The sequence below is a fragment of the Trichomycterus rosablanca genome, chromosome 19 (genome assembly GCF_030014385.1).
Source record: "Trichomycterus rosablanca isolate fTriRos1 chromosome 19, fTriRos1.hap1, whole genome shotgun sequence".
Taxonomy (NCBI): Eukaryota; Metazoa; Chordata; class Actinopteri; order Siluriformes; family Trichomycteridae; genus Trichomycterus; species Trichomycterus rosablanca.
The window spans coordinates 21,896,978-21,915,182 of record NC_086006.1 but is presented as its reverse complement, the minus strand read 5'-3'; the positions used below and the strand labels follow the sequence as shown (position 1 = coordinate 21,915,182).

The 18,205-nt window shown below is 36.0% G+C and overlaps 1 protein-coding gene across 1 annotated transcript in view; it reads left to right on the top strand.

Annotated features, from left to right (window-relative positions):
- Window positions 1-18,205, top strand: part of rca2.1 (regulator of complement activation group 2 gene 1) — a 39,952-nt gene that overhangs the window by 14,304 nt on the left and 7,443 nt on the right. Inside the window, exons 15-23 of the mRNA XM_063016079.1 lie at window positions 1,379-1,555; window positions 3,214-3,279; window positions 4,740-4,779; window positions 5,308-5,364; window positions 11,449-12,179; window positions 12,426-12,585; window positions 16,674-16,765; window positions 17,014-17,202; window positions 17,385-17,484. Of these exons, the coding sequence (XP_062872149.1) occupies window positions 1,379-1,555; window positions 3,214-3,279; window positions 4,740-4,779; window positions 5,308-5,364; window positions 11,449-12,179; window positions 12,426-12,585; window positions 16,674-16,765; window positions 17,014-17,202; window positions 17,385-17,484 (1,612 nt within the window). The remainder of the gene's footprint in view (window positions 1-1,378; window positions 1,556-3,213; window positions 3,280-4,739; window positions 4,780-5,307; window positions 5,365-11,448; window positions 12,180-12,425; window positions 12,586-16,673; window positions 16,766-17,013; window positions 17,203-17,384; window positions 17,485-18,205) is intronic.

Here is an 18,205-nt window from a genome sequence, read left to right as displayed (position 1 = left end):
TCGGCCTTTAAACCAAGCTTATCTTCATGCCTTTGTAGAGCTTGCTTTGTGCACAGGGGCAGTCATGCTGGAACAGGAAAATGCATCCCCTAAACCAGAGGTCACTAACAGGTGGACCGTGGTCCGGGTCCGGACCCAGAAGCTGTCCCATACGGACCCGGACCTACAGCCAAAACAGAAAGTTATGATTTGAAACCTGACGGAGCGCTTCTAGTTTAACCGGCGCAGCTTTTGTAGTATTTACGGTAGCGGTTTAGCGGATGAGAAAACGCACAGACCAATCACGTGACACCACTCAGCCAATCAAGTCTGTGCATTCCAGCCGGTAAACACTGCGACTCTACAGTGCAGACAGATGAGAGAGTTAGAGGCGAGTTACATGTGAAAAGATGGTGGAAAGAAAAAGAAAGATAGCGAACATAGATAAAACGAAGGGAGAGATACAGACGACCGTGCAGGAGAAAGTTGAGAAAAAGACGAGTGAGACAGGAGACAAATGACGCTCTCCAAAAAAGAAACGTGTACAGCTAAAATACAGCATTTAATCCGTGATGGAGAGACTCATTTCTGTTCTTACTTCCCACTGGAGCACAATTTATTTTTATTTTCTCTTAATTTGATAAGAGAAAGGTTTAGGATAAGGTGGGGCGGTCCGGGTCCTCTCTGTGTGGAGTTTGCATGTTCTCCCTGTGTCCGCATGGGTTTACTTCAGGTGCTCCGGTTTCCTCCCACAATCCAAAGATGTGCAAGTGAGGTGAATTGTAGATACTAAATTGTCCATGACTGTGTTCAATATAACCTTGAGAACTGATGAATCTTGTGTAACGAGTAACTACCGCTCCTGTCATTACACTTTACACCAAAGTGTAAAACATGACGTTATAATCCTAATAAACAAACAGACATTTGATTTGACTGTCAGTTATTGATTACATGCAGATGTTGATACAACTACTAGTAATAGCTCAGTGGTTAAGGTACTGGACTAGTACATGTAGTGCATGCTATATGGACAAAAGTATTGGTAATAAACAGTGAGCCATATACAGATTAAAGCATGACTAAGCATGACTGGTTTAGTTAACAGATTCCAAGTATTCCTAATTAGTCCTTTTGAATGAACGGTCACTATAGAAACAATGAATAAGTAACAGATTAAAATAAGTCATTTATTTACCCTTCAGCCAGTAATGACTCAGAGCTGTAAATATCAGATTTGTTCTAGAAGACGTTTATTTGTCCCCTTCTCACCTATCAAAATTAATTTAGCAGCACTGGTATTAAATTATTTATTATATTTCAATACTTTCTTAGAATCAAAGCTTCTGCTGATTAATTCTCATTGAACATTTCTCTGTTTTCTCTTTTGCTCTTGCAGTGATAAAGTGTGATAAACCTGAAGTTAAAGATGGATCCCACTCAGATGACAAAAAATCAACCTATAATTATAATCAAAGGTTGACATTTGAGTGTGATGCAGGCTACAAAATAGATGGGTCTAATCAGATCACCTGTAAGAAAAATGGATGGGAGCCACCGCCTCCCAAGTGCATTGGTAAGATTTTACAATATTTTAATGCTGTGATTAAAATCAACCATAGTTTGTTTTAAATATTTTAGACATGATTTTATGGCATCTGTTGTAGAAATAAGACAGAAAAAAAGACATTTTTGGATAAATATTTTCCAGCTGTTGTGTTAACAAAGGCCTTTCATTTTGAGGGGATTAAATTAAAAAAAATCTATATTTTTATTAACTGACATTTTTTATTTAAATGAATTGAATAAACAAAAAAAACAACAAATAAATTTAATTGGCTGTCTGTCAATTTACGCTTTGAATAATAGTAACACACAGATCAGGTGAGGATATAAAACAATGTCTAAGGCTTTGAATGTTCCGAGTACCACAGTGACCTCACTTACATGATGTGTGCAGTCCATAATCACGGCTTAGTGTTTTGGATGGCGAGTTGTTTAGGTAATAGTTGCAGCCACCTATTACACAACCATAAATGTATCAGATATGTTTTCCTTATGCACAGAAAATTAAATACCTCATTCCGCTTATTCATTTAATTTGGAAATGAAACTGGCACAATGGCATCCGTACTGCTCTTCATGACAGGCTATTGCCCTGACCATGAACTGGCTCTGTTCTTGCTATCAGGCTCTGGTTTACCTAAAAACAAGGGTTTTAAGTTTGCTTCAAGTAAGCTTATGTCTGGCCTGGGCTGTGTGTTAGCAGTCTGCTTTTAATGAGAAGGAAATGAGTTTCTATTTGTAGTGTCACAATGACAGGAAACATGGCGCTATGGTGAGCATATAAAACACATTATTTATGGTCTCAGATAAAACCGAATGATTTATTGATAAACTTGGAACAAAGAGAATTAAACACAAGTGACTTTAAGTGATAAAACACAGACTTAATGTTAGAAAGGCTATTGCTAAGATTGTAGTGCTTCATTGAACCATGAATAATAGTGGTTATCTGAGTTGGTGGGCTGGTGGGATGAAATTTCTTCAGTGGCTCTTCAGAAAGTCACAAGAAAGTCAGAAAATAACTGTACCAGAAAAAAAAACATATAAAGGGTCAGAATATATATATGCTATAAACTTCTAACCTGCCTTAGGTTGACAATAGAAGTGTTTTCTTGGCACAATTCTCATCATTGCATTTAAGCATTATTTGTATGCCACAGTCTAATTAAATATTCTTGCTGATCTTGCATCTCTTCATGGTGACAGTTCACCCATTTAATGATTACTGGCAGCATTATAAGTGTCACGTCACAGAGCATGAGTCATCTCAACTCATTTCCATGAGCATGACCGTGAGTCTAGTGTCTTAACCCAAAAGATGGCCTTGGGGTGTGTTTGAGAGATATGCAGCCTGAATGTACAGATAACAATACAAGACAATAGCAATAATGCAGCAAAAATGTCATGTAGTCATGTCCACGTGGAAAGAAAATGTTGTGCACTTCTGATTAAATAAAATTATATATTGTTTATCAACTTTACACTGCTACTAGGTTTAAAGAAGAGCTTTACCTTCCAACGAGAAATTACTCAGAAATCTAATCAGGCTTATAGTTTTGCTACAATTGCAATCCTCAAGTAGTAGTGCTTCCCAAGACTAGTTTAATTAAATAACTTAAGTTGTTTTCATGTATTAGAACTCATTTTGATGTTTTGTTTGTCTCTTAGCTGCAGGCAGTGATTCAAAGCCCAGTACTACATTAATAGCTCTGTTAGTAGTTGTGTTACTTTTGGGTAAGTGTACACGCACTACACATTGTTAAAAACACACATTATTGCATTAAGAGAGAAACTTGTTTTTCCATTCATCATTTGGAATTTGCACCAGATAATAACCACCATCTTTTTATACTTTTATCCAATTGCGTCTGCAAATGCTTTTACTCCACCCTAAATATTTTAAGAGAGTCTCTTTTAAAACTACAGTGGGTTACAAACTGCAGGGTTGTGGGTTCAAATCCTGGCTCTGCCATATAGTCACTGTTGGGTCCTTTAGCAAGGCCCATAACCCCCTCTTCAAGAGGCGTTGTACAATGGCGAAGAAGCTGGGATATGTGGGGAAAGAATTCCATCGTACTGTACACATGTATATGTATACATGACCAATAAAGCTGTTCCATCTGCCCTAGATTATTATTATTATTATTATTATTATTATTATTGTTATTATTGTTATAACTTCCTGTTGTAAGTATTGTGACTATGCAAGTTTGGCACGTCCATTTACATGTCCAGTACACCTATGATGGCTACACCAATGCCCACTGTCCACTGCAGCCTTCAAAAAATATGCTGCCGAAGCATTGCAGATCTACACTATACTTCTAAACATTGGCTTTATTTCTGTTTTTCTGTCAATACTTTGATTGAATGGAAGACACTTACCCTCCTTAAAGTGTTTAAATACTTGCTTTCCAACTGTGACTTAATCTTAAACATTTTAATTTGCATGGGAGATAAACAGTTTGTGTAAATAATAATGGAATCACCGCATGAAAAACAAGCTTGACTTTGAAGTGATTCGATCATTAAATCACAGCAGTGCAGTTGTGTTAATTTGACAATTACCAGCACACATCAGATTTCAAAGCACAATAAAGCAACTAACAGGGTCCCAAAAAGATCAAATAGTAGGTTAAAATGAATAGAAATAAAGTCACTTTTTATTGGAAACAATGATGCCAAAGATAGCTAAACAGCAAAGAGCATTAGCAAAGAGAAACCAGGTCCTCAAATAAAAGCTCCCAGACCCTTTAACAGTATAGAGGCTAAACTCTTTAAATTTCCTTTTGTATTGTTTTGACAGATAATGTGTGTTGTGAAAGGAACACAAAACTTGGATCCCTGAGCAACAAGGGAAAATTAGTACACATCTAATCATAAAGTTGCCGTGTGTATTATTATTGATCAGCTTTGGTCATTGAAAGAAATGTTGCAAAATTAGTATCATCAGCCAATCCGAATCTGCATGTCTGATGGGATTGGTTCAGAATTGATACTAATCTAGTGGCATCACCTAAAAAAAACGTCCGGACTCTTACATCTGGCTGTTACGAAAGGCATTTCAGATAGGTCTGTTTTAAATCATAAAAAAGTAAAAGTTCTGGGGCCCTTTTAAACACATTTTGTTTATGTAAGAACACCTCAAAGTCAAGAAATGCATTGATTTTTTTGTATGAATATTTCCTCTACAGCAGGAATTGTTTTAGGAGTATTTATCTACAAAAAAAAATTGTAAGTAAAATCTGTTTACTGATCACTGTTTCCTTTCTGTGTTGAGTCTGCATGTTCTCCCCGTGCCTGCATGGGTTTCCTCCGGGAGCTCCGGTTTCCTCCCACAGTCCAAAGACATGCAAGTGAGGTGAATTGGGGATACAAAATTCTCCATGACTGTGTTCGTAAAGATCAATGTAAATATTTGGAGGGGGGTTTCTATATTAGTTACAATTTGTCCATTTCAGTGTAATGCCTTTTAACTGCTTTTCAGGTTGTTGGTAGACGTGGCATTTTGGAAACACCATGTTCAGTCACTTTTTTAACATGTAAAATAAATAAATATTTTTCATATGTTATATCTATATCTGTTATTTTTGTCTTACTTTTGTTTGTTAAACTAACAAAAGAACTTAATGGTGTTTCCTGTCTTTGGTGATGGGAGGAAAGGCTTTTGTTGTTGTGTCCCTGGATTGATAGGACGGTAATGGGCTAAATCTGAATGTTTAAATATTTAGCCACTGATCTATGCTGATTTTTGGGTTGCAGCTCTAAACGAGGACACTCGGGATGGGTGTCAACCAAAAATGAAGAGGAGAATTTATAGCACCCAGCATGTACTGGTAGGTAAACTTAACCATGTTTCTGACTTATTTATTTTAGAAAAAAAAGAACTTAAATTATTTGAACAGTGAGTTGAGAGTAACTTGCATTTAGATGTCTAAAAGGGTAAAATGAAAAATCTTGACCTGCCTGACAAATGTTAACGTCAATAAAAACCAAATAAGTTTAAAGACCTTTCATTTAGAGAGGTGTCAATATTTGCACACATTAATAATATTTGCTTTTTTAGTTTATAAAACTAAAATGTTTTTAATGATTTATTGTTACTATAGTTTTTAAAACAACATTTTAGAAATTGGCCAGAATATATAAATACAATATGTGATTCATATATGATTACAGTTGAATGGAGAAATACAGTTATTATATTAATTAAAATTAAATATAAAAATTATTTTTTTGCAAAGTTATAGAGATAAGTTAGTGAAGATCTTTTAAGAGTATGGCATGTTCTTCTCATGTCTGCATGGATTACTCTTAGTCTGTGTTAGTCACAGCTTTCCTTGGTCCGAGTGGAGGTCAGCAGCTGTAGAGGAATTGAAATGAAGTCGGATAATTGGATACGACTAGGTTGGGAGAAAAACTGAGTGTCATTCTTTTTATGGGTGTAATACATTTTGCGTATGATTCTGAAACCCTTTTGTGTGACAAATATCTGAAATAAAGAAAATTAGTAGGGGGCAAATACTTGTTCAACAGAATTTATTAAGCTAAATTAAACTTAGTAGAAACTATCAACTAGAGCTTCTAGAGCACGTAAGATTAGATTAATTAGTGTTTTGATTACTAATTAATAATAGTGAAAAATAGTCAGAGTTGGACTGTATGTAAGTTAGTGGAAGCTCCTTTCAAATTTTTAAGTTAATGTGTTGTAGCCACAGACATGGTTAGCAAGGTTATATGTTTAATTATTGAAATACAAATATATGCCTTAAATTTAGTGGCAACAGTTTGGGGAAGGCCCATTCCTGTTCTTGCGTGAATGTGTCCCTGTGCACTACAGATAGTATTCGATGGTCAATTGTTAACCGACAAGCATAAAGTGTCCCAAAATATAAAAGCACATCAGAGTGTGTAGTGTAAACAAGGCTTCAGGCTTTATTTAATGAAAAACATCTTAACATGGTGAACATGGCAGTAATGTCGTTCAGCAAGACGAAACATAAACACAGTGAGTAAAACTCATTCAAAATGTTGTTTAAACATTAGTCTGTAGTGAACAGTTCACTACAGTTCATTAGAACTAACTGAACAGGGTAGCCCTCTCTGTTTCAGGGGCTCCAAATAATGGCAAACCCTGCGCGATACAATGAAAAATCATTGTTCTGTACATGTGTATGTGTGCCTTCAATATGTTAATCAAAAACACATAGAAGCTCTTCCTGACATTAGTGTAGTTACTATATGATGATAAACAGATGTCTGCTGTGGCGCTGGGGCAAATAGCAAAAAATTCTCATCAAAAAGAAAAAAAACATTTACATCCAGATCGATATTTGCAGACTTTAACATGCAGTCAGACTCAATACTTAATAAGTAATAGTTCAGCTGTTAGTTAGTTAGTTAAGAAATGCAAATGGTTTTGATCTGCAGTGCACTTGGCACATGGGCACTAAAGGTGCATTTACATAAGAAGTGGCAAAACCATTTTTGCGCTCCCATTGTTTTCTATGGAGTGTGGCGGTGCTATTTAACTTGTCGCTTGTGATTTTGCTCTTGCTGGGCCGCTTAAAGTTCACCTGATTAAACTTTGACCCAGTTTGCCGCTGACTTTTTCAAAGCACCTTCAATGAGGTTAAGTGTTTGAAGTGACTTGGGCAGTATGAACAATGCTTGGCATGGAACAAAACTTAACATGACTTATTGTTTTAAAACAACGATCAAGGGATTTTATAAGTGGAGAGAACTTACAAGCAGTAATAATTAAGAGAAGTTTAGTGTTCCTATGTTGTTTTTTAGTACATTAAAATATTTTTTTTTAACGATAAGCGTTTTAGACTCACTTGGGGGCGGCACAGTGGCTTAGTGGGTAGCACTGTCGCCTCACAGCAAGAAGGTCCTGGGTTTGATCCCCAGGTGGGGCGGTCTGGGTCCTTTCTGTGAGGAGTTTGCATGTTCTCCCCGTGTCCGTGTGGGTTTCCTCCAACTGTCCAAAAACAAGCCACCAGGCTAATTGGAAACACTGAATTGTCCTATAGATACCTAGCCGCTAGATGCACAAACCAGTGCATTGTACGGATAAAATAGGGAGGGTTGTGTCAGGAAGGGCATCCGGCGTAAAAATTTTGCCAAATCAATGCGGATCATGATCCACCAAGAGCCGACCCCGCAACCGGAAATTTCTCAGCAGCCCGAGCTGCAATGCAAGTTTAAAAGTGAAACAGTGAGGGCAATACAGCTAAATACAGCAACAGTGAATTTGATTGTTATTTCATAGTGCACTTTGATGATGTTTTACCTCATGGACACACCTGTGGAACGTAAACGGTTGATTGTGAGCCAGGCCATTTCTTTCATCAGCGTTTGACCATACAAATGCTCTAATACAAATTTCCATGTGTCCAACAAGTTCAGATCAGGCGTCCACATACACCCTGTTTACCTTGCTTCACAGAACAGTCTGGGTCTCCGTAATCTGTTCAGTGCTTATTGTACACATTTAAAATGTTCTGTTTTGCTTACTGCAGTTTGCTTCATTTTTCTTTTCTTTTTTTCTAGGACCAGGGAACCACCACCTGATCGGAAACATCTGGGCACAGCGGTTTTCAGTTGAAGTAATCTTTTAAATCATTTGCTGATCCACAGTTGCCTGCATGCTGAGCAGGATACTGCAGCTTTAATCATATGCAAGAGCTTTCTGCAGCTACCTGTCAAGGACAGTTGAAGTCATAGGCCCTGATTAAAACTGAATTTGTACTTTCTAAATTATGTTGAATGTATCAGAATTGTTCTTTGGAATGTTGAGCACTGTTATTAATGTACTTTTTTTTTAATTCATAAAAGCTGTCTGATTAGTTTTACTTGCACTATCTGTACTCTCTGTACTAGCAAGTCTTGTTTCCCCAAATTTACAGCTTTGAGTAGAATAATTCATATATTTGAATTTGGCCTCAGTATTTAAAATAAGAAACCCCAATTTCTAAAGTTTCATTCTCAGCACTGTTTTTTAAACTAGTTTAGAATTTAAATGATAAAGCCTGGGGTGGTAGTGCCACCAAAAAATCCCTGAAACTTTGAAAGGAATCGTATCTACAAAATGATTGTAAATATAAACATGGGCAGGCCCTCAATATACAGGTCTTGTTAATTGTTCAGATGTGTTCTTTATGTTAATATTGGTCTGTATAGAAATCCTGCCATGCTTCTGTTTCTCCTTTAACTTTTTATGCACTGTCCCAATTTTTTTTCTTTTATTCTATTTATACACTTTGTCCCACAATTTTCTTCCAATCTAGTCGTATTCAATTACCCTTTTCGTATTTCGGCCTACAGCAGACCTTACGGACAAGCCAGTCATTGTCCGTATGGGCTCACGGCCTTCCGGTAGCAGAGCTGAGATTTGAACTCCTGAGTTCAAGATGTCAGCTCTGATGTACCAATTGTCCCGAGTTTTACTTTTTTGCTTTAACTGTTTCAAGTGTACCTTTATAGGTAGTAGTGTGGTGTTTGGGGAAAGTGTGTGTGGGGGTGTGTACATTTGGGTCATGCATGGTTAGCGCCTGTATATTTGTTATTTTGCTAGCTGCTTTAAACCAATCCTGGAAATGACATATAAGTAATTCACATTTGCATTTTAATAACTATCCCCACAAACCCAAGGTTGTGCCTAACTAAGCCTAATTTAAGCGGGATGGTAAGTCAAGAGGTATGCCAGAATTAACCTTGTGTTGATTCACAATGACTTTTCCCATCTATGTAAACGAAAACCATTCCAGCAAGATACACCCCCCAAAAGCAAAACAGCAAGCAACAAAGTCAATGGCAAGTAGCTGCCTGTCCAGTATTTTTATGCATACCACAGAGCATGGCTGGATATTTGTTGCTGTTCAGTACTTCTGCACATTATATGTTTCTCTATTTATTATGCCATTTTTTTGTTTGTTTTTGTCCAATGTTGCAATGGTTCAATTATTTATTAGGATTCTTTAGCTGGAGTTAAATTACTATCAGGCGAAGTGTGTAATGTCATTAGCCATTTTCGTTGATTGTAAATGTTGACAAGTGTGCTGCTTTGTGTTTGTTAGTGACTGTTGATAAAGTCTGAGTGGCCAATAAATGTTTGTAACAAAACAACAAAAATTATTTGATAGATGTTTTGTGTGCATATTTAGATATTGTAGCAGCAAGTGCCTTAGTCTGATTTCCATGTAATTAGAATTGGCATTCCATGGAACATAGAATTGACGAGTTTTAATATTTCTTTTTCACTACCCTAGTGGAAAAGTAATTCTTTTGAATAGTTTGTTGCACTACGCTTAGAAGTGATGCCTGCACCTTAACACTGTTTTTTGGTCACCCTAACCCAGGTGTTACGCCTCAGCTCATGGACAGATGACCATACATTTATCTTAAAATGATTTTTAGATCACTTTGATTAAAAATAGAGAATTGTTTTTGCAAAACAATCATATATATTTAAGGGACAGAGAATAAAAAAAATGTAAAGGTTGACATGCTGGGGCTTTAGGAATTCCTGTCTTATTTGATACAAAATATTTGTGTTTAGAAAAATTTTAAATGTCTCAAAACGTTCTGTTTTTGAACTTTTAAATATATGCTCTTAAAAAAGGCTGTTGGCACCAAATATTGCTTTAAATATCACATATTTAATGTACATTAAAAAATTGAAGATTTTCCAACTGTTGCTGGTGTGGGATTTATATTCTGTTCATTTTTAGGAGTCATGTTCACACAAGTCTCTAAAATACCTCCTTACTGTTTCATTTAGTAGGAACCTAATGTTTGGTAGTTTACAATGATTTTAAATGCAGCTTCTAAACCAGTGCAATAGTAAGATTTTTGGTCTCAGATATAGTAAGGAATGGTCTCAGATCTCCTGCTATGTGTTCTCCAGTCTTGTTAATTATTGTAGGAGAAGACTCAGAGCTTTTATATCAATAAGATTACACAAAGTAATAAATAGTAATTCCAAAAACTTTTTTTCATATAAAGATTTCTTTCAGTCTCTGTTCTAATAGCAACTTTTTGTTGAAAAAATTGTTCTTTTAATACCCCGATATGTATGTAGAAACTTAACTGGTGAAAATTTTGTTAGAAGCAAATGTATCATAAAACATCTGAAAAAAAAAAATGTGGCTGGCTTGTTTACATTGCTCCTACTAGTAAAAATACAGACATTCTCCCAAAAGCTCTTTGCTCCACCACTTACTTTACAAACATACAAAGCTGTGTGGACAAAGTCCTGGCATTAATAACATTATTAAAAACCCTTTGATGCACAATCTGGGTCAAAAGTTTTTATTTTCTATATATTTGCAATACATTAATTTAGCCATTCAAGCTTCCATGAATTCCTCAATTAACTTGTTTTTGATCATCACAAATCCTTATTTCAGTTTTATTTTTTTTTTTACTTTTTTAATAAAAATATTTTTTGTATCACTACCCTTCTAATGCACAACATCAAAATTGTCATATGTATTTACTATGGAATTTGATAGGAACTACTGACATTTGTAAGTGTTTGTAGTCAGAAACATATTTACTGATCTTTTGAAAGATAACCAAGGATTAAGCCCTTGAACTTTACTGGTTAGAGAAATATAATATATATAGTACTAGTTAGTGCTGGAAGACATCGATCATCATTCCGGTGCCAAAGCGTACTACTGCAGCTTGCCTGAACGACTTCAGACCGGTAGCACTCACACCTATCGCAATGAAGTGCTTTGAGAAACTGGTTCTCTGCCATCTGAAAGCGGCGCTTCTACCAGCACTGGATCCCTACCAGTTTGCCTACAGATAAACAGAGGATGCCATTTCCACTGCCCTCACCCATCTGGACAATAATGACACCTACATACGGATGCTGTTTATTGACTTCAGTTCCACCTTCAATACGGTTATCCCAACCAAGCTGGTAGCTAAGCTCAGTGACCTGCGAATCAGCACCCCCATGTGTAACTTGGTCCTGAACTTTCTAACAAACAGACCCCAGTCTGTAAGGTTAGGTAGTCAGGTGTCCTCTAGCCTGTCTCTGAGTACTGGTGTTCCACAGGGCTGTGTGTTAAGTCCACTGCTTTTCTCCCTGTTCACCCACGACTGTGTGCCGCTGCATAGATCCAACATCCTCATCAAGTTTGCAGATGACACCACAGTGGTTGGCCGCATCAAAGACAATGACGAATCGGCCTACAGGGAGGAGATCCAGCACCTGGTGGCGTGGTGTTCCTCTAACAACCTTCATCTGAACACTGAAAAGACCAAAGAGCTCATCGTGGCCTTCCGGAAAACCAGGAGCTGTACACACCTCCCTGTCCTTATCAACAGTGACGAGGTGGAGCGTGTCTCCAGTTTCAAGTTTTTGGGCATCCACATCTCTGAGGATCTTTCCTGGACCCACAACACATCCTGTCTGTTGAAGAAAGCGCAGCAGCGCCTTTACTTCTTGAGGAGACTAAAAAAGGACCATCTGTCTCCCCAGATTCTCACAAACTTTTACCGCTGCACCATTGACCGCGTACTGTCCAACTGTGTGACAGTGTGGTACGGCAGCTCCACTGTGGCTGACAGGAAGGCCCTTCACAGGGTGGTGAGGACTGCTCAACGAATCATCGGTACACAGCTCCTTTCCATCGGAGACCTTCACCACCAGCACACAGCATCATCAGGGACATCTTGAGGAAATGCCCAGGACCTGCATTTGGTTCAACAACTGTTTCACCAAAAGATATATTAATCAGTAACAATGTCATTGAGGATGTTCTGAAGAGCAACAGCAGCAAAAGGAAACGAGTAAAGAAGTATTGTCAAAAAAGGCTCTGCTTGCATGGGTAGACAAGAGCTGGGATGTGACTTTACAGGAACTCTTTCTGGATCCACTGCAAAATCCAGTGTGCAAGGCCACCATGACAATATGACCTATGTGCGAAAGAAGGGAAAAGCTGTTGTCCTCTTGAGCACCCATCATGATGACACACCAGTGGATGTCAGTAGTGTAAAGAAGAAACCAGAGGTCATCCAGTACCATACCTTCTGTGTTTTCCACTTCCAACGTGCGAACCATCTGATTCATCCAGTACTATAACAAAACAAAAGGTGGACAGAATGGATCAGATGGTTCGCACCTTGTAAGCAGAGAACACGGAGGTGGCCCATGGGGCTCTGGTACAATATGTTGGATGCTGCCACCCACAATGCCTTCATTATCTTCACTGCTAACACTCTGATTGCATGAGATCTGCCCAGCTACCAAAAAGTCACTAGCTTGTGTTCCCAGTGCACCAATTTGTGCTGTATCTATATAATCTCATCAGTTTTACGTTCAGTCACATTCACCAATCTTCACTACAGTTCAATATCAGTGTTAATTTGAATAAATATATTATTACAGTGTGTTTTCATTTTATTTAATCACACTTGCAGACATGGGTCATTTTCGACCCATGTGTGTAAAGCTGATGTAGTAATACAAAAACTAGTTTTTGTTCATGAAGTAAATTAATAAAAATTAAAATAATTATTGAAGATAATCAAAAACAAGATGTGTGATAAACACTTGGAACAATAAATGGTGAAATAAATTGATTTCAAAATATATACCAAAAAGATACTCAGCAATAGACCACTAAAGTTGTGCATCATTCTGTAGTCCTCGTTATTCCCATATTTGGAGACCCGGGTGTAAGTCAGAGTTCCTATAGGAAAAATGAACGGGGTTTTCAAAAAATCGACTCTAACGCATCCTGTGCTAAATAAACATTTTCAGAACCCTGTACGTTTTGTCCTGTGTACATTTTTCTCCTGTACATCACTGGATCCTCTGAATTTAAAGGGTTGTTAAAGGGTCGTAATACTAATAATGCTACACGAAAGCTAATGCTACTGCGCATTAATTAGACGTCACTGAACTACACCAATCAAATCAACGGAACGAGCGGCTCGCTTTTGTTGAGTACAACCAAAGGCGTAACACCCGACCATCCTTGCTTTCTACTTTAATGTAGCTAGCTACTAAAAATATAAACTAAAACTTGTGAATATCACTCCACTGTTACACTGGTGAATCGCGCTGCTTCGTGCGCTCATTTAAGAGGTTTATAAAAGAAAACATTAAGAGGCTTCCAGTCTAGTGACGTAAATTCAGTGCGCAGTAGCATTAGCTTACATGTAGCAATATTCATATTTTGACTATTTAACGACTTCATACTTCAGAGGATCCAGTGATAATAGACAGAAGAATCTCCATAAAACAAAACGTGACAGCTTTGGAACATTTTTTATGACTACAGGATGCGAGAGAGGCAATTTTCTAAACCTCCATTCATATTTCCCATTCAAAAATTTTTAGACCCGGATTACCAAATATGGGCATAACAACATGGCGTGGCCTACAAAATGACGACACGATTTCAGTGGTCTATACATGAAATAACATAGGAAATGAATATGGGTCGTTTTCGACCCATGTTGTGCATTAGAAGGGGTTTGTTAGCTTGTGCATCAAAGGGTTAAGTAGACTCATTCTGTCTGGGTCCCATGTGGAGATTTGACCAAAAGGCAGCTATTTCTACAACTAGGGCAGCACACGTTCAAACTTTCCACCCAATTGTTCAGTTAGAACAGCCAATCCACCTTCTGTATGATTTTGTGAGTTGGGACACTAAATAATACATTTTTAATACATTTTCCACCAAAATTGCCTTGTCAGGAAAATCCAACATGGCCACCAAGGAAGTTCTTGCTAGCCTGTGGCAGACTTGGTTCTTGTTTTGTGGGGGTGTTAGTATCTTTGGCCTTTCATAAAAGTCTCTGTATTATAAATTACGGTAACGTGTTAGTAAACTGTTAGTACAGTCGCAGTTTGAATGTTAAAACGGAATGTAATTTATAATAAATACAATTAACTGTCGGGGGGAAAAGATCCTGAATCCCAACCGGCGCAGTGCGTGACGTCACTCCTCTGCTTGTTGTGGTACAGCCGACTCATTTCCTCTGAAGAATTTGACTGGGCTCCATGTCCTGGCTTTGCTGATGTTTAACCATTTTACTTACAGATATTAGAACAGCTGGGATCTGCTCAACCTAAAGGTAGGATTTCTTATTGTTTATTTTTAATTTGCTGTACTGATTTTCGATGTTTTCGATCTGGCTGGGTAACCAGCACAGTTTACTTAAGTTCTTCTATATCTTGGTTATAGTAGGTGGATTTAGTGTAAACATGAAGCCTTTTCTTTATGGTCGCTTTACTGGTAAATAATTTATAGCTGCAGTTTTATTTGTTAGTGCGTGTATAATCGAGTTTCATTTTAACCTCGCGCACGCGCATTAACGCCCCACAGCGCCGAACCTGACAGCAACACCAACAATAACAATGTTAGTACTGTAACATATCACATATTCTTCTTATTATGATTATTATTAGAACAATAATACCAGAACTAAAATATCTAACATATTTATTAATAATAATAATAATGCCTGTACTGTAACATATCAAATATTCTTCTTATTATGATTATTATTAGAACAATAATACCAGAACTAAAATATCTAACATATTTATTAATAATAGTAATAATAATAATGCCTGTACTGTAATATATCAAATATTCTTCTTATTATGATTATTATTAGAACAATAATACCAGAACTATAATATCTAACATATTTATTATTAATAATAATAATAATAATGCCTGTACTGTAATATATCAAATATTCTTCTTATTATGATTATTATTAGAACAATAATACCAGAACTAAAATATCTAACATATTTATTAATACAAATAATAATGCCTGTACTGTAATATATCAAATATTCTTCTTCTTATGATTATTATTAGAACAATAATACCAGAACTAAAATATCTAACATATTTATTATTAATAATAATAATAATAATGCCTGTACTGTAATATATCAAATATTCTTCTTATTATGATTATTATTAGAACAATAATACCAGAACTAAAATATCTAACATATTTATTAATACAAATAATAATGCCTGTACTGTAATATATCAAATATTCTTCTTCTTATGATTATTATTAGAACAATAATACCAGAACTAAAATATCTAACATATTTATTAATACAAATAATAATGCCTGTACTGTAATATATCAAATATTCTTCTTCTTATGATTATTATTAGAACAATAATACCAGAACTAAAATATCTAACATATTTATTAATAATAATAATAATGTCTGTACTGTAATATATCAAATATTCTTCTTATTATGATTATTATTAGAACAATAATACCAGAACTAAAATATCTAACATATTTATTAATAATAATAATAATAATGTCTGTACTGTAACATATCAAATATTCTTCTTATTATGATTATTATTAGAACAATAATACCAGAACTAAAATATCTAACATATTTATTAATAATAATAATAATGCCTGTACTGTAATATATCAAATATTCTTCTTATTATGATTATTATTAGAACAATAATACCAGAACTAAAATATCTAACATATTTATTAATAATAATAATAATGCCTGTACTGTAATATATCAAATATTCTTCTTATTATGAATATTATTAGAACAATAATACCAGAACTAAAATATCTAACATATTTATTAATAATAATAATAATTCCTGTACTGTAATATATCAAATATTCTTCTTATTATGATTATTAATAAATATGTTAGATATTCTAGTTCTGGTATTATTATTACTAATAATAATCATAATAAGAAGAGTATTTGGTCACCCCTTAAACAGCAGTGTACAGAACAGAAATGTAGTTGGTATAGGAAATCTCTTCCTGATATTATTAGTGTAGATATTATAAAATGATAATCAGAGTTTTACTTGTAATGGGAAATAGTACAAGATATCTACATTGTAAACAAATGAATTTTCAACTGTGCTTATGAATGATCTTGTTTAGCCAGTTATTCGCCCCTAGACACTTTTCCTTAACAGTTTGACACACTTATTTGTAAGACAGTTGGCTTTCCTTGACAGAGCTACAATAACTGACTGAGCTCTTCAGTAAAACACTTTCTGTTGTTGGTCTTTGTTCATGGAGATTAAATGACTACATGCTTAAGGTTTCTGTCTGTGCAGTGTCTTTACACAGTCAGGAATGATGAGGATGGCACCATGCAGCAGTTTAATCCTCTTAATTTTGTGTCTACTGAAGGTGGCTAAAATCCAAGGTAAGAAACTGTTTAATGTATTTCCGTCACTTGAAATATATTGACTTTATTCTCGAAATACTTCGACTTTTTTTTCTTGAGTTAGTATAAAATAAAACTTTTTTTCTTTTTTCTTTTTTTCATCATAATTATTAGACCTATATACCATGACATTATTTTGGGTCAGATTTTGGTTGAATGTCATAAAGAAAAAATCTATTTTAATGTGTTTCTACAATACCAATCCTATATGTGTTTTATTTCCTCAGGAGACTGTACTCGGCCCTATGTTGGAGACAATCGTGTTTTGACTGACAACTCTATCAAAGACGCTTACCCTGATGACACCAAGGTAACGTTTCAGTGTGGTCCTGGTTATGTGACTGCAGACACAGCGGCTTCCAGGTCGATTGTCTGTACTGGAAATCAGTGGACAAAGCTTGAGCTTCAGTGCAAAAGTAAAGAAGTTTTTAACCTTCACGCACACACACACACACGCTTGCATGCACGCATTCAGTTTAATCGGCTGTAGCTTCTTGTGCAGAAAGCAGTCAATACATTTGGGCAAACAGCTTATTACTTTTACTATGTCGTGTTTATGGTGCATAGCTCAAATATTGCAATTTTTCTATTATTTTAGAAAAAACATGCAGAAGTCCTGATCCAATCACCAACGGGTATTATAATACATCAGAAGGAATCCTATTTGGTGCAACAATCATTGCAAAGTGTAAGCCGGGGTCAGTACATTTCTGTTAATTAATGAAAATTTGTGTACATGAATATGATCATAATTATTGGTATTGATATTTATTATAATGTTATTTATTTTTCTCATTTATACTTACTTACACCTGTAAGGGCCATGTGTATATGTCCGTTTGCGTAAGTTAGCGAAGCGGGGACAGGCTAAGACTGTGGAGGATTTTTTGTCATCAACAGTTGTGGTTCAGTTAGCAATTTAGTTGTCACTTAGTTTTTAAGCTATACCTTGTAATTTGCTTCATTGACACAATTTAACGTCAAAAATTTAACTTACGGCCTCTCAGGTCTTTCCGTACACAGGGCTGATCCACATTAGCACTCGTCAAAGTGTAGGTGACAAAATGCATACGGCTGCTGCCCATGTGTCACAGGGGGCGTGGGTTATCGTCATTTTCCTCAATCAGAGCGGGGATCGGCATTGGTGGAGAGAAAGCATGATGCAATCGGGCAATTGAATAATTTAACTTGCAATATAAGCATTCCTGTTATTGTGAAGCACCACCTATTCAGGGTGTCCTGTTAGTCCTCTTACACATGGCTTCTCTAATAGTTTTTACATTTTTATGCTCCCACTTCCCACCAGAGCAGAGTACATTGTTTTGTGTTGGGTGTAGAAACAGACATAATTGCATTGCAATGTATTACTTATGTAATAATTACTTATATTTATTACTTATTCTTTATCACTTGTCTAGC